General features: G+C 40.0%; 1 protein-coding gene across 2 annotated transcripts in view; it reads left to right on the plus strand.

Moving 5' to 3' along the window:
* The window catches only part of Vav3 (vav guanine nucleotide exchange factor 3), a 329,118-nt gene that overhangs the window by 261,402 nt on the left and 54,645 nt on the right, over window positions 1–13,071 (plus strand). For both annotated transcript variants that reach the window (XM_021157266.2, XM_021157267.2), the window contains exon 20: window positions 9,716–9,852. In XM_021157266.2, coding sequence (XP_021012925.1) covers window positions 9,716–9,852 — 137 coding nt within the window. The remainder of the gene's footprint in view (window positions 1–9,715; window positions 9,853–13,071) is intronic.

The raw sequence follows: 13,071 nt of genomic DNA on the forward strand, positions 1-13,071 counted from the left end.
ATGCCGGGGCCTAGCAAACACAGAAGTGGATGCTCACAGTCAGCTATTGGTGTGTATTCATTCTTAAATTATATTTTTATTCTTTGAGAATGTCATACAATATATTTTGATCATAGTCATTCCTCGATGGTCCTGTGATAGAGCCCTAGATCCAGATTCACACCCATCTTCCCACACACTCCCATTTCTGAGTTCTTTTTGTTAACCTTGGTTTTACCATCGAAGACATTCTATGGATGAATCATGACTTCTTGGCACAATTTCTTAGTATGTCAACATATTTTCCTTTGTAGTTGAGTTCACACTTTAATTATTATTACTTTCATGTTTTTATTAGACCCTTACAAATACAGGTATCATATCTTTAGTATTTTTCAGATGATTAAAAGGAAGAGTGTGTCTGACCATGGGGGTGGCTTATTATGATCCATTTGAATAGACTGAAATGGTAATATAATATTGATATTTAAGGATAATTAAATTGTTTATGTAAAATAAGATGAGAGCTAAACAGCTAGTGAGAGAGTTAGTCCAACCATTAAACAGCTAAAGAAGAAAAGAGTTTGGAAGATTAGGAAAGACTGGTAATTTTTAATTGATAGAAGAAAAAATATTGAGGGTTTGAAGGACAAAGAAATAAAAGTAATATTCTAAACCCAATATTCTATTCAAATTTCAATTTTTATTTTTAATTATTTCTTTCATTTTTTCTAAAAAAAAAAAAAAAACTATGTAATTTCCCCTTCCTTTTCCTCCCTTCAAACCATCTGTCTTATTCAGGGTTTCTATTCCTGCACAAACATGACCAAGAAGCAAGCTGGGGAGGGAAGGGTTTATTCAGCTTACACTTCCTCATCTCTGTTCATCACCAAAGGAAGTCAGGACAGAAACTCACACAGGGTAGGAACCTGGAGGCAGGAACTTACAGAGAAGCCATGGAGGGATGCTGCTTTACTGGATTGCTTCCCTTATGTTATGGTTTGTATATGCTTGGCCCAGGGAGTGGCACTATTAAAAGGTGTGGCCCTGTTAGAGTAGGTGTGACCTTGTTGAAGTAGGTTTCACTGTGGGTGTGGGCTTTAAGACCCTCACCTCATCCTAACTGCCTGGAAGCCAGTATTCTGCTAGCAGCCTTCCAATGAAGGTGTAAAACTCTCAGCTTCTCCTGCACTGTGCCTTTCCGGGTGCTGCCAAGCTCCCACCTTGATGATAATGGACTGAACTTCTGAACCTGTAAGCCAGCCCAATTAAATGTCCTTATAAGAGTTGCTTTGGTCATGGTGTCTGTTCACAGCAATAAAACCCTAAGACATTATCCCATATACCTCTCTTTATTGTCTTTCAAACTCATGGCCTCTTTTTTTCATTAATTATTATTACACACACGCACACACACATACACACACATACACACACAGTCACACTCACCCTCTCCTAAATACATAAGTACAACCTATTTAGACTGTGTAATGTTGTTTGTATGCATAATTTCAGGGCTTTAAATTTAAGATAGGATAACCAGTTGATGGGATTTTTCTATGGGAAAGAATATTCCTCCTTCCCACAGCATTCCTTAGTTGCCTTCAGTTCTTTGTATAGGGTTGTAATATCATGGTCTTTCCTATGTCCACTTCTGCATACCTATGGCCCTTGCTCAGTTCATGCTTAGGCAACCATGTTGATAAGACTTTATGGATGTAGCTTCTGACATTCCTAGGAGACATGACCTTACAGAAAACTCCCTGATACTCTGGTCTTTACAATCTTTCTGCTGTCTCTTCCTCAGTATTCCCTGAGTCATGGTTGATGAAGATTGTGCTCCTAAAATGTAATCACATCCAAAAGGGACTGCTTGCTAGTATCATCACTTTGAAGATTATTCATTATGTATAACTTTAAGGAGACAGAAACATTCAGTCTATGGTAAATTTTTTTATCAGGACTGGTTTAAGGAGTGGGAGGAGCCCTCAGACTCTTGCTTCCTCCCTTGGTGAGGGGTGAGTTGGGTACAAAAGTCAAGAGCATAGTGGACAGGAAGCAATTCGGCAGGAACACTCTGGTTGGTGAATTCATTTCAGATGGTTTTACAGGATCAGCATAGGAAGGGAGGACTGATGTGGACCACTTTGTTTTGCTTTGATGTGACCTCCCAGGCATAGTCTACCCTTCAAGTTCTTAGAGCTCGTTCTCTCTCTCTCTCTCTCTCTCTCTCTCTCTCTCTCTCTCTCTCTCTCTCTNTAATTCGATTTACATACAGGCACATGGGTGATGGGTTGTTCATAGGACGAAGGGCAGCTATCAGAGGCTGCACAGCTAAAGGACTTGCCTCCCCCTCTCTCCCTCTCTCTCTCTCCCTCCCTCCCTCCCTCCCTCCCTCCCTTCCTTTCTCCTTCAACCCCTTGCTTTTTGAGACAGGGTTAAACTCTGTATAGCTCATTCAATAGATCAGGCTGTCCTTTAACTCACAGAGATCCTCTTGCCTCTGGCTGAGTGCTGGAATTTAAGGCCTGTGCCAGTGCCCACATGCCTTACAGCTCTTTCTTATCTCAGCCTTCAAGTTAGCGGTTCGGGTTGACCACCAACTCCTTCCCCTCCTATTGCATATGTCTTTCTCTTCCATCCTTAAACCTGTCCTACTCATCTTCCCTTAAAGAAAGCCATTTTCCCCTTTCCCCTGTACCCCATTACTTTCCAGCCCACCGTCTTTTCCTAATTGCTACTGTATAATATTTATATCATATCTTACTTTTCCAACTCACCTGTGTTCATCTCATCAGCTACAGTCTGACATTTGAGAGGTGAGCACGGTTAGTCATGTTTATAACTGTATTCCCATTGGTTGGGCCAATCCCTGCAAGCGAATGACTGGTAAAGTTGTTGGAGAAATGCATGGGCCTACAAAGCAGAAGGGCCAAGTCGGGTATTGGGAAGTTCGTTTCATCAATTTGGCTGTAATTCTCTTGTTCTCTCAGGTTTCTCTTCTGAGTGGATTATTAAGGCCTCATTTTAACTGCAGGACAGTAACAGAGTTGCTTTGGGGAAGACATTTCTGGTTAGTGGCCAGAGCTCAGCCACAGTCTCCTTCTCTTTGGGGTATCTTGAAAGTGACAAGCTATCTCGAGGTGAACTGAAGCAAGAGCAATGCTGACTCTAGTTTAATCTCTGTTTCTCTAACCATGTGGTTGGGTAGTTACCAGTTTGGTTATTAGTTTTATGACTAGTGAAAATATAGTTGTTAGACTAGGGGATGATCCAATTTTTTTTCTAAAATGTTAAAGTACTAGATGAGAGTTTCTACTTCTTTGGAACTTAATAGGCTATAATGTCTTTTTAATCCACTAAAAAAATAAGTTTCAAAGCGTGTTATTATATCCTTCACTTTTAATTCACAATTCACTACTTCAGTAGGCACTACCAGAGAGTGGCTAATCTGTTTATAAAGCTAGAAGAAAGCTCCCATGCCTGATCCTTGTTTGCACATGAACAGTAACAATTTCCTTCATTTGACTCATTATGATTTATAAGAGGAGACTTCTCTAGATTATTTTTTTTAAATAATCACTGATGGGAAGTGTTCCCTCTGTGAACAATTAGTTCTTTAACGAAAGTTTTTTTTACACCAAATCGTCAGCTTCTGTCAGAGCAGATGGTTTCCATCCTGAGGCTCCCTTTGCTTCTCAAGGAAGACTCCAAGCACAGGAAGGAGCAACGCTCTCTTGGAAAGAGACATGGAATGCGTGGACCTTCCAGGGGAAGCCCAACATCCCCACTCAGCCTAGAACAGAGAGTCTGATGCCAAGGTTCTTCCAGGAGGGTCTCAAGAGAGTAATGAGTTGATGAATTAATCAGTTGTCTTTGTATATGCAAAGTGTATGCTGTGTGTGTGTACATGTGTACATATGCATCTCTGAGTTTTATAGATCTTTCTCTTTGTAGATCTCTCTTTCTCTGTCTCTGTCTGTTTCTTTCTCTCTCTCTCTGTCTGTCTCTGTCTGTATGTCTCTCTCTCTCTCTCTTTGTGTGTGTGTGTGTGTGTGTGTGTGTGTTTGTGGTTGATAAAAGCTGAGGAAGATATCAGGCATTCAGCTTTACCCCTCTGCAGTGTTCTCTTAAGACAGAATCTCTCATTGAACCTGGATCATGTTGCCTTGTGGTTAGGTTGGGTAGCCAGCAAGCCCCATTGATCCCTTGCTTCCCTGCCATGCCTCTGGGCTGTTGTTACAGGTTTCCAGCCATGCCTGGTTTTTGCATGGGTGCTTGGGATCCAAATGCCAGTCCTCATGCCTGGGCATCCAGCTCTCTTACCCACTGAACCATTTCATCAGCACCCTGTAGGCTGATTCAAAGAGATTTTCATTGGAATGATGCCAAACAGTACTTACTTACATCACTGTAATTGTCTCAAAAGCAAGTTTCCTCATGGTGAGTTGGTCATGGGTTTCAGACATGTATCCACAAGAAGGAGATTTCAAAGCCTGCCCAAAGTTTAGAAGTCCCAGCCAAAAAACTAATAGTGAAAAATCAAACACGTATCTCAGGATCCTACACAAGGCTTATTAACCTAAAAAAAAAAATCTAAAACTTCTGTGGATGGTACTATCCTTTAAAAGCGCCGTGCCCATTCTGACCCCTGACAAGGATATCCATGGCCCAGTGTAATGTTACTTTTAGAGTCAGCCACCTGTGTGTTCCAAAAAAAAAAAAGAACAACGAGCCAGGGGAAGAAAGGAACCTTGTTCTTGCTCTGTGTTGGAACTGTCATGCCCAGCACTGTGGAATACTCAAAACACTGTTAATGAATGAAGACATTGGTTCAAACTGTGATCAGTTTCCAAGGCTAAACCAAGAACATCCTCTGACATCTTGTAGGACTAATTACTTTTTAATGTGGCTCTGCTTATATTTTAAATTAGGCCTCAGAGGTGAAAGGTTAGCACATAACTGGCAGCCTGTTTGTCTACTAGGCAGCATCCTCCTGTAAGGTATTGCCCTAGAGAAGCCAGCTGCATTTGGGCAAAGACCTCAGCGTGGTGAATGGATACTACTCTATGTTGTAGCCTTCACTCTGCCCTGCTTAGAAAACATGGTGCTGGCTAGTATTGAGTTCTCTGACAAGAATTTAAGTGAAAAGTGTCAATGAAATAGTTTTTATCTGGCAAGTTTCCAATAATATTCAACTGTGAATTAACATTTTTAAAAAGCTCTTTTGCGTTCTTGAGGGAATCCGTTTTGAAAAGAACTTTCAGGTCCTCCTTTAAAAACATTGTATTTGTTGTTGCTGTTGTTGAACACAATGATGTATTAGTGTAACTAGTGTTTGATGTGCTTCCATATGTAGAACTTAATGGCTGTCATAGGGAGTTTGACCATTGTTCTAATGATGGTATTTCTTTCATGTGCTAAATCTCCATGTGTACAAGGATGGGTTGAGATCTTTTCTTTTAGCATAGGACAAAGCAAAATTACAAGTGTGCAAAACTTAAAGAGAAAAATTCAGGGTGTTGTATGTGTTTTATATAACAACTCCTTGTAGGGAGTAAAGGAAGCCAAGATAAATATTTGGTGGGAGCCCTAACTTTGGCTAAGATACACTGTCATAATATTCCCTTAGATAGAGATAGTTGATTCTATTCCATTTAGGGAATTTCCAAGATGGCCCAAATGTATGTGTTAAAAGTTACACGGGGTTATTGTGCTCTTAGTGCCTGAGGGTAATTGCATTATGAACGTTCAGACTTTGATGAACAGCCCAGTGATTGCACCAATAACCCTAGAGCAGAAAGAGGAGACAACTCTCTATCTACAAAGAAGTGGTTTTCTTATGTGAGAATGAACAGTAGGATGGGTCATTTTCAGAGAGAAATGTTGATTATTTGTTCCTGGTTATTAGCAATGAGGAAAGTGCATTTTCCAATCTTATAGTTAATGTTTGTTTTGGTTGGTTGATTTGTTTTTATATTTCAGTAGTCATTGCTGTATAGTCCAAAAGGGAATTAAAAAAAATTTAGACTTTAAGGGTTTTAGGTTGAATGAATTTTTAAAGTCTAAACTAAAGAACAGATTTTCCTTCTTCAGAGAAATTATGGATGGAAGGAGGCATGTCAAGGAGAGAGATCTTTTAAGAAGACAATCTTGTTAATAAACTAGATGCCACAATGAGTTGCCATGGGAATGTGTAGGGCGTGTTTTCTGTCATGGTCAAGTTTTTTCCCATTAATTAACTAATTTATTATATCCCAATATTCACCCCCTTCTCCTTCCAGTCCCCCCTCCCACAGCTCCTCCCTCCAATGCCCCCTTTATTTTCTGAGAAGAGGGAGCTCCCCCCACTGGGTATTATCCCAACCTGGTACATCAAGTCTCTGCAGGACTAGGTACATCCTCTTCCACTGAGGCCAGACAAGGCAGTGTAGCTAGGGGAATGGAATCCACAGACAGGCATCAGATTCAGGAACAGCCCCCTGTTCTAGTTGTTGGGGAACATATATGAAGAACAACCTACACCTTTCCTACATATGTGTGGGAGGCCTAGGTCCAGCCCATATATGCTCTTTGGTTGATGGTTCAGTCTCTGGAAACCTCCAAAGGATTGTACTGGTCAGTTTTAAAGAGAGTTTGGAACCTGCCCAGCAAGCTCTAAGGAGGAGAAAAGGACCAAGTCTAAACCAATAGCAAATGCCTAATCCTGGACTGGGCATCTGCAAATGTAATTTACTGTCTGTTCTTGATCTCATTTATGGAGTGTGATGCCTGCTGTGATAGCAGATTATGCTAAGTATTAAACTGATAATAGACTGCTGATGTGACAGTTTAACCAATCCCTTTTTCCTTTTTAATAAGATTTTTAATTTCAATTACTGTGATTATGTTCATGGAAATACTACTGGACCTTATTCTCTCTTTGTGTCTCTTTGTCTGTGTTTCTGTCTCTGTGTCTCTCTGTTTCTTTGTCTATCTCTATCTGTCTGTCTCTGTCTGTCTCTGTCTGTCTCTCTGTCTCTCTCTGTCTGTCTGTCTGTCTGTCTCTCTCTCTCTCTCTCTCTCTCCTTAAAGCAGGGAATATAAAGGAACCTTTTGGGAAGTAGACTTTCTTCCCACCAGTGTTGTATGCTGGCCCTGTGATAGCATCAGAAGCAAGGGGCAAAATGACCATTTTTATTACATCAATTTGCCCTCATTTCATTCTTTTATTCTTTGATATCTCTGTAATTCTATGGTTCCAACAATAGACAATGGTGAAATGGGACATATTAACCCATTAGAAAAAAAGGTTATTCTGGGAATGACAAAATATATAAATTCTTTTGTATTATTAGGTTACAATTTATTCCCATGGAGGGGGGGAAACAAATTACTTGAAGAACCCTGTATTTGCGAGTTAGTTTGTGATTAAATTTATATTAGTTACAACAGACTTTTGAATATGGCCATGGGCCGAACCTTCTTTTGGCCAAGCTAACACACTATTATTTTAGGAACTAGATGGGCAACTTGTCTCTGATAATGTGCAATTAGATCAGCTGCTCTTGAGAAAGCGATAGCTAAAAAGATAGAATTAGTAAAAAGGAACAAATCACACCTTAAAAGCCAAGTCCTTCATCACTATTGTGCAACACAGAACACTTTTCTTAGTCACTCCATGGCCACCTGTGTATTATTTTCTATTTTAGACATTATTATTTTACATGTGTTATGGCAGTCCAATCTATATAAATAGACCCGAGGCAGTGTCCCTCTGGATCTGGCTTCTCATAGCCATGTGTGCAGACTGGACGTTTTTATATGATAATCTCTAATGTATACTTAGTGAGCTGCCATCAAAGTTAATGTGTTTCCCTAAATATCTATGCATTTTTTAATCACGTTTTCTTGAGAATGACTACCTTGGGCATGTTGACAATAAGAGAACTCTCATTATCATCAGGTGTCATCCAGACAGCTAGAGCAAAGGTCACAGCTCTTCTATGGCCTTGCTATTTAAGGTTAGATGAGTTATTTCAGGCTGAAAAACTATTCTTTCTTGCCTTTAGCATGGATTTTTTAAATAGAATAAAATCAAAGTTTCATAGGGAATCAAGCAGATCAGATCTTTCACAAGCATTGATGATTCTCAATGAAAACAGACTAAGTACAGATCTCAGCCCAAACATGGAAGACCTGTCATGCAACAAGACTGCATGTGGAGGAATCTACATTCTACTGAAGCCTTCCTCACATGCTGAGGCTCTGCCATCCTTCATGCATATGGGAGGTGTAGATTTCATTTTAGGTTAATAGTAGCAATCTAATAGACTGTAAATAGGCTCTCTCTGTACCCAAGGCATTTAGCATGTGGGAAACAAGTCTGTTGACTGCTTTACCTTGGGATGCTGTGTCTTGGGGGAAGAACAATAAAGTCTGTTGTCTGCGTTAGTGTGCCACCTTATAGCATTGGGTAGGGAAACTGTCCACAAAAGATGTAGGAAAAACATCACCATCCCTTCAGGGGTTCTGGAGCACTGAAGCAAAGGGGAACTTATCCTGGACCTCCTCAGCCATAACAGCTCAAGTGGAGCGAAGGTCAGGTGATTTAACCCACTGCCTGCCTTCCCCTGACTGGGTTGATGAGAATGCCTTGGCTAACCCGTTGGCTCTGCTGTATTTACAGCAACAAGTGTTCTGTCCCTTGCTCTGGCTATGCAGTAAATGGTGGCAAGGGATTTTGAGATCTCTATAAGCTCCTTGCTGGAACATTTTATGTAGCCTTTTGAAAGTATCTGGGATATCTAGAAGCAAATGACAGTCACTGATCCTCCAAATACTGAGTACAGTGCTTCCATCCAGCTACCATGGTTGTTCCTTACAATACACACTCCTCAGGTGTAATAAATAATAGCTATGTCCCTAAATGGTTAAGAGATGGCAATGTTTATATGTGATTTCTCTTCTAGGAGGGAGAAGCTTCATGTATAAATGAAAAAGTGACTTTGAGGCCGTACATCTGTGAGCAGTATCAGAGCAATTAGGCCCCTATATAATTGAAGCTGCCTGTTCTCTGAAATGAAATATTGAACTGAGGTCCTCCTTGCACATTGACATAAATGCAAGACAGGGATGGATCTGTGTTTTTAATATTGTTGATGCTATTGGATTAGACATGTTCCATTTGTTGGGTCTGTTTTGCAAGCCTAAATTTGAGCCCAGACACTTTCTCCATATAAATGTCTCAAGAATTGCAGTCCCACATCCATCACCTCTTTGCTTTTGAATTACAAAGATAACCTTAAGATAGGAGCCGTCTACTGGGCAGTGTGATACATACACATAAAGGGTGAGCCTCCTTAGTGATGAAATCAGCCAATGCCCAAGAGGAAAGTAATAGGCAGAAAGAGTAGAGCTGATGAAAAAATTGATTCTTTTCCAAAACGTGATATGTTTTCTATGAAGCAAGCATCAGCTGAAAGAGATTTTTTTCCAACTAAAGAGAGAGACTGACAGTAAGGGAAGGAAAGGTATGTGAGGGATCAGGGGATCAGCTTGCTCCTTACTCGTTCACCATCTCATGTGAGGAGGAAGTTAAGAAGCATTCTTTCTGTCTTGAGCTGTTTACTCGAGGCTGGCAGGATTAATCATTTTAATGCTGATAATGGACTCTACTTTTCCTGTTCTTGTACCACATGTAGCCTCCACAGGGCATTGCCTTTTCTGTTGTAAACAGCGTGTTGTTTGTTTCCAGGTTTGCCGAAGATGCAGGTCATTAGGAACTACACTGGCACCCCGGCCCCAGGGCTTCATGAAGGACCACCATTGCATATCCAGGCAGGCGACACTGTTGAACTTCTGAGAGGAGATGCACACAGTGTGTTCTGGCAGGTACTATCCAGATGATAACAACTATTTTGATCTAATGGATGACTAGCTATTGAATACAAACTAAAACTCTGGCTGTTAAAAACTTTTGTGCTTCAGCACAGAAACCACACATGGCATGGTGGGATTATTGTTTATTAAGCGTCTCCATGTGTACAAGGCCAAGATGGCCATGAGTGCCATAATGCTAAGGAAAAACAGTGTCAGGGCTGGGAGTCATAATTACCATTTTTATTAAAATTCATACTTGGTTGGAACATTTTCCTAAACCTAGTCCCTGTGGGTATGATCTAGCATGCATGGCTTTAATATATTAAGAATTCAATCCATGGAAAATACCTGACTTACTTGCCAGTGGCCATTTGGGGCCCTATTTGATTTTTTTGTACACCCACCATATCTGGAAATCATCTTAGGGGCTCTCTAAGCATTATTTATAAAATATATGAAATGTAAGAAGTAATTGATTTTGTTGATATTTGTTAGTGATGAAATTCCGTTTTGCTAATAAGCCTACCTCTGATTTAGACATTTTTGTTGTGATAAATGTAATATGCTGTATTAAGATTCTATATAGCTGGCTACCAGATTGTGGTAGTTCATTAAGAGAACATGTTTTTTTTTTAAATATGTGTAGAAATATTTACCAGTAAAGTTGAAGAATGTTTTAACTATTCATTGTACATTGAGCATAATGGAGGGAGAGGAGGCTCAGTAGGAAAAATGGCAGGTGAGTGGATTGTGATCATGGTTAAAGGAAAAGGAAACAGAGAAGGGGCATAGGATGAAAAAGCCCACTGTGAACATGAGCATGCACATTTATAACTGTTTCACTGTCAGATGTGCTTAGATCCAATACTTATCTCCACAGTCATCATTTCAACTGCTGGAGCTCATGACTTTCTTGACATCTCAACATGTTTCCCAAGGATTTTTGTCCTCTTATTGTTCATCCTCTCCAGAACAGGAAGAGAAAAATATCAAATTCAGTGCATGATTCTTATATTCATCCACTTAGACATAGTTCCATTTGCACCCACAATGTCCCCCTTATTCAAGACTCCTTTCTTCTTGAATTTTCTGTCCTAAAATTTCTTCTTCCTTCTGTACTGGCATCTAGTCTATAGCACATTTATATGTGCACACTCTCTATGTTTCAAACATATAACTCAGTCCTTTGCCCAGGTTGTTCTGTCAGGTTCCCCCATTCCCTCACCATTTTTTCCCTTAACACTCAAAGTCATCATGGAAGTACTCCGCACTCTGTCTGGACTCAGTAGCTTCTGTTCCTGCTCTAGCCACAGTCTAGCATCCTACTAGGCTTAACTTTTATCAATACTGCTATGTAGAAAGCAGAAGAGCAGCTTTGAGTAAACAATAAACCATACATTTTTAAAATGTATAATTTTTAATTTTTGTTGTTGTTTTTGTTTTGGTTTAGCTTTTTCGAGACAGGGTTTCTCTGTGTAGCCCTGGCTGTCCTGTAACTCACTCTGTAGACTAGGCTGGCCTCAAACTCAGAAATCCACCTGCCTCTACCTCCCAAGTGCTGGGAATAAAGGTGTATGCCAGGCGCCACCACTGCCTGGCAACCTTTTACTTTTGACATCTCTCTCTCCCTCTCTCTCTCTCTCTCTCTCTCTCTCTCTCTCTCTCTCTCTCTCTCTCTCTCTCTCTCTCTGTCTCTGTGTGTGTGTGTGTCTGTCTGTCTGTCTCTGTCTTTCAAGTCAATTTTGCATTCATTGATGATGTTCTTCTAGTTCCTACCCTAAGGTCACCATGGTTTTGCTTTTAGATTATTGATAAGTTTGTACTTTAAAAATATATTATGTACTTTACAATAATATATTTTTTCTTTTTGTATGGAGTTTTGGTATATTAAGTGTGTGTGTGTATGTGGTATGTGCACATGTTCATATGTAGATTGTTGAGCTACTTCATGCTAATGGAGGCCACAGGAAGACAACAAGTCTCCTGTTCTGTCACATTGCCACAAGGTCTTTTGCTGAACCTGGAGCTGGACTGGCGGCCAGTGAGCCACATCTGTGATCTTGTCTCCAGCTGCCACAGTGCTGGGGTCATGGTATGCAGGAGCATGTCCTGCTTGCTAGCTGGGTTCTGAGGATTTGACCTCAGATCTCCAAGCTTGTGCAACTGAGTGCTCTTACCCACTGTATCACCTCTCCAGCCCATGAGGAGAGTTTTCTACATTGAGTCTTTATCCTGTCACTATTCTTCATTTCTGCTATTCTTAGAGTTTTCTTCACCATATGCCATCAGAGGTTTTATATAAACAACTATGCTTACTTCATCCTTTCCACTCTAGACCCTTGAAGTGATTTCTCTTACCTTGCAGCAATGGCTATAACATCTGTACAGTGTGAAGTGGTAGTGACAAGAGAGAATGTCATTGCTGTTTTGCTGCTCTGAGAGAAATGCATCCAGTCCTTTACTACTGAGTATGATGTTATGCAGGAAGCAGGACAGTTTCTTCCAAGTACAAAGTAAATTTCTCTGTGAGTGAAGAGCTGCCTGCTTCTATCTGATTCCTCTTTAGTGAGTTCAGGTAGTTGGTCTCCTTCTAAGAATTTGTACATTGTATGTGTGATTAAATTTAATTGTCTGATGTTCATAATATTAATTGTTGATGTAGTGTCTATAGAGTCATTTCTGTCATCCTTCTTCCTAATCCCATTCTTTCCTCCTTGGAATCTCTTCTAGTTAATCCTCAATAGATAACTCTGATATTTTCTATTCCTAAAACAGAAGTAGGTCATGGTTTCTTTGCTTCTCTCTCTCTCCTTTTTCCTTACATCATTGATTTCTGCTCCAGACATTATTCTTAATTTCTTCTCCTTCTTTTGGACTTAATTATTAGCTTGGGAGTTTTGTTTGTTTTTAGGCTCTTAAGGTAACACATAGGTTTATTGACTTGCTTATTTCACTTTGTTTTATTTTCCTAACACATGTAGATAGCACAGCAAGTTCTAAGTCCTATTTTGGCTGCCTTCTTAGCCTCCACTATACTCTGTGTTTACTTTCTGTCAGCTCAGAATACCTTCTAAGTGCTCTTTTATGTTTTCTTCTGGGAAGTTAGGAAATATATTATTTTGTTTTCAAGTATTAGGGAATCTTCCAAATGTTCTTAATCTCTCTGACTAAAAACTACTGACCTTCCTTGTTGGTATCTAAAAGCATAAAAATTATACAGCTGAGTGACAG

The sequence above is a fragment of the Mus caroli genome, chromosome 3 (assembly GCF_900094665.2).
Source record: "Mus caroli chromosome 3, CAROLI_EIJ_v1.1, whole genome shotgun sequence".
NCBI classification, from domain to species: Eukaryota; Metazoa; Chordata; class Mammalia; order Rodentia; family Muridae; genus Mus; species Mus caroli.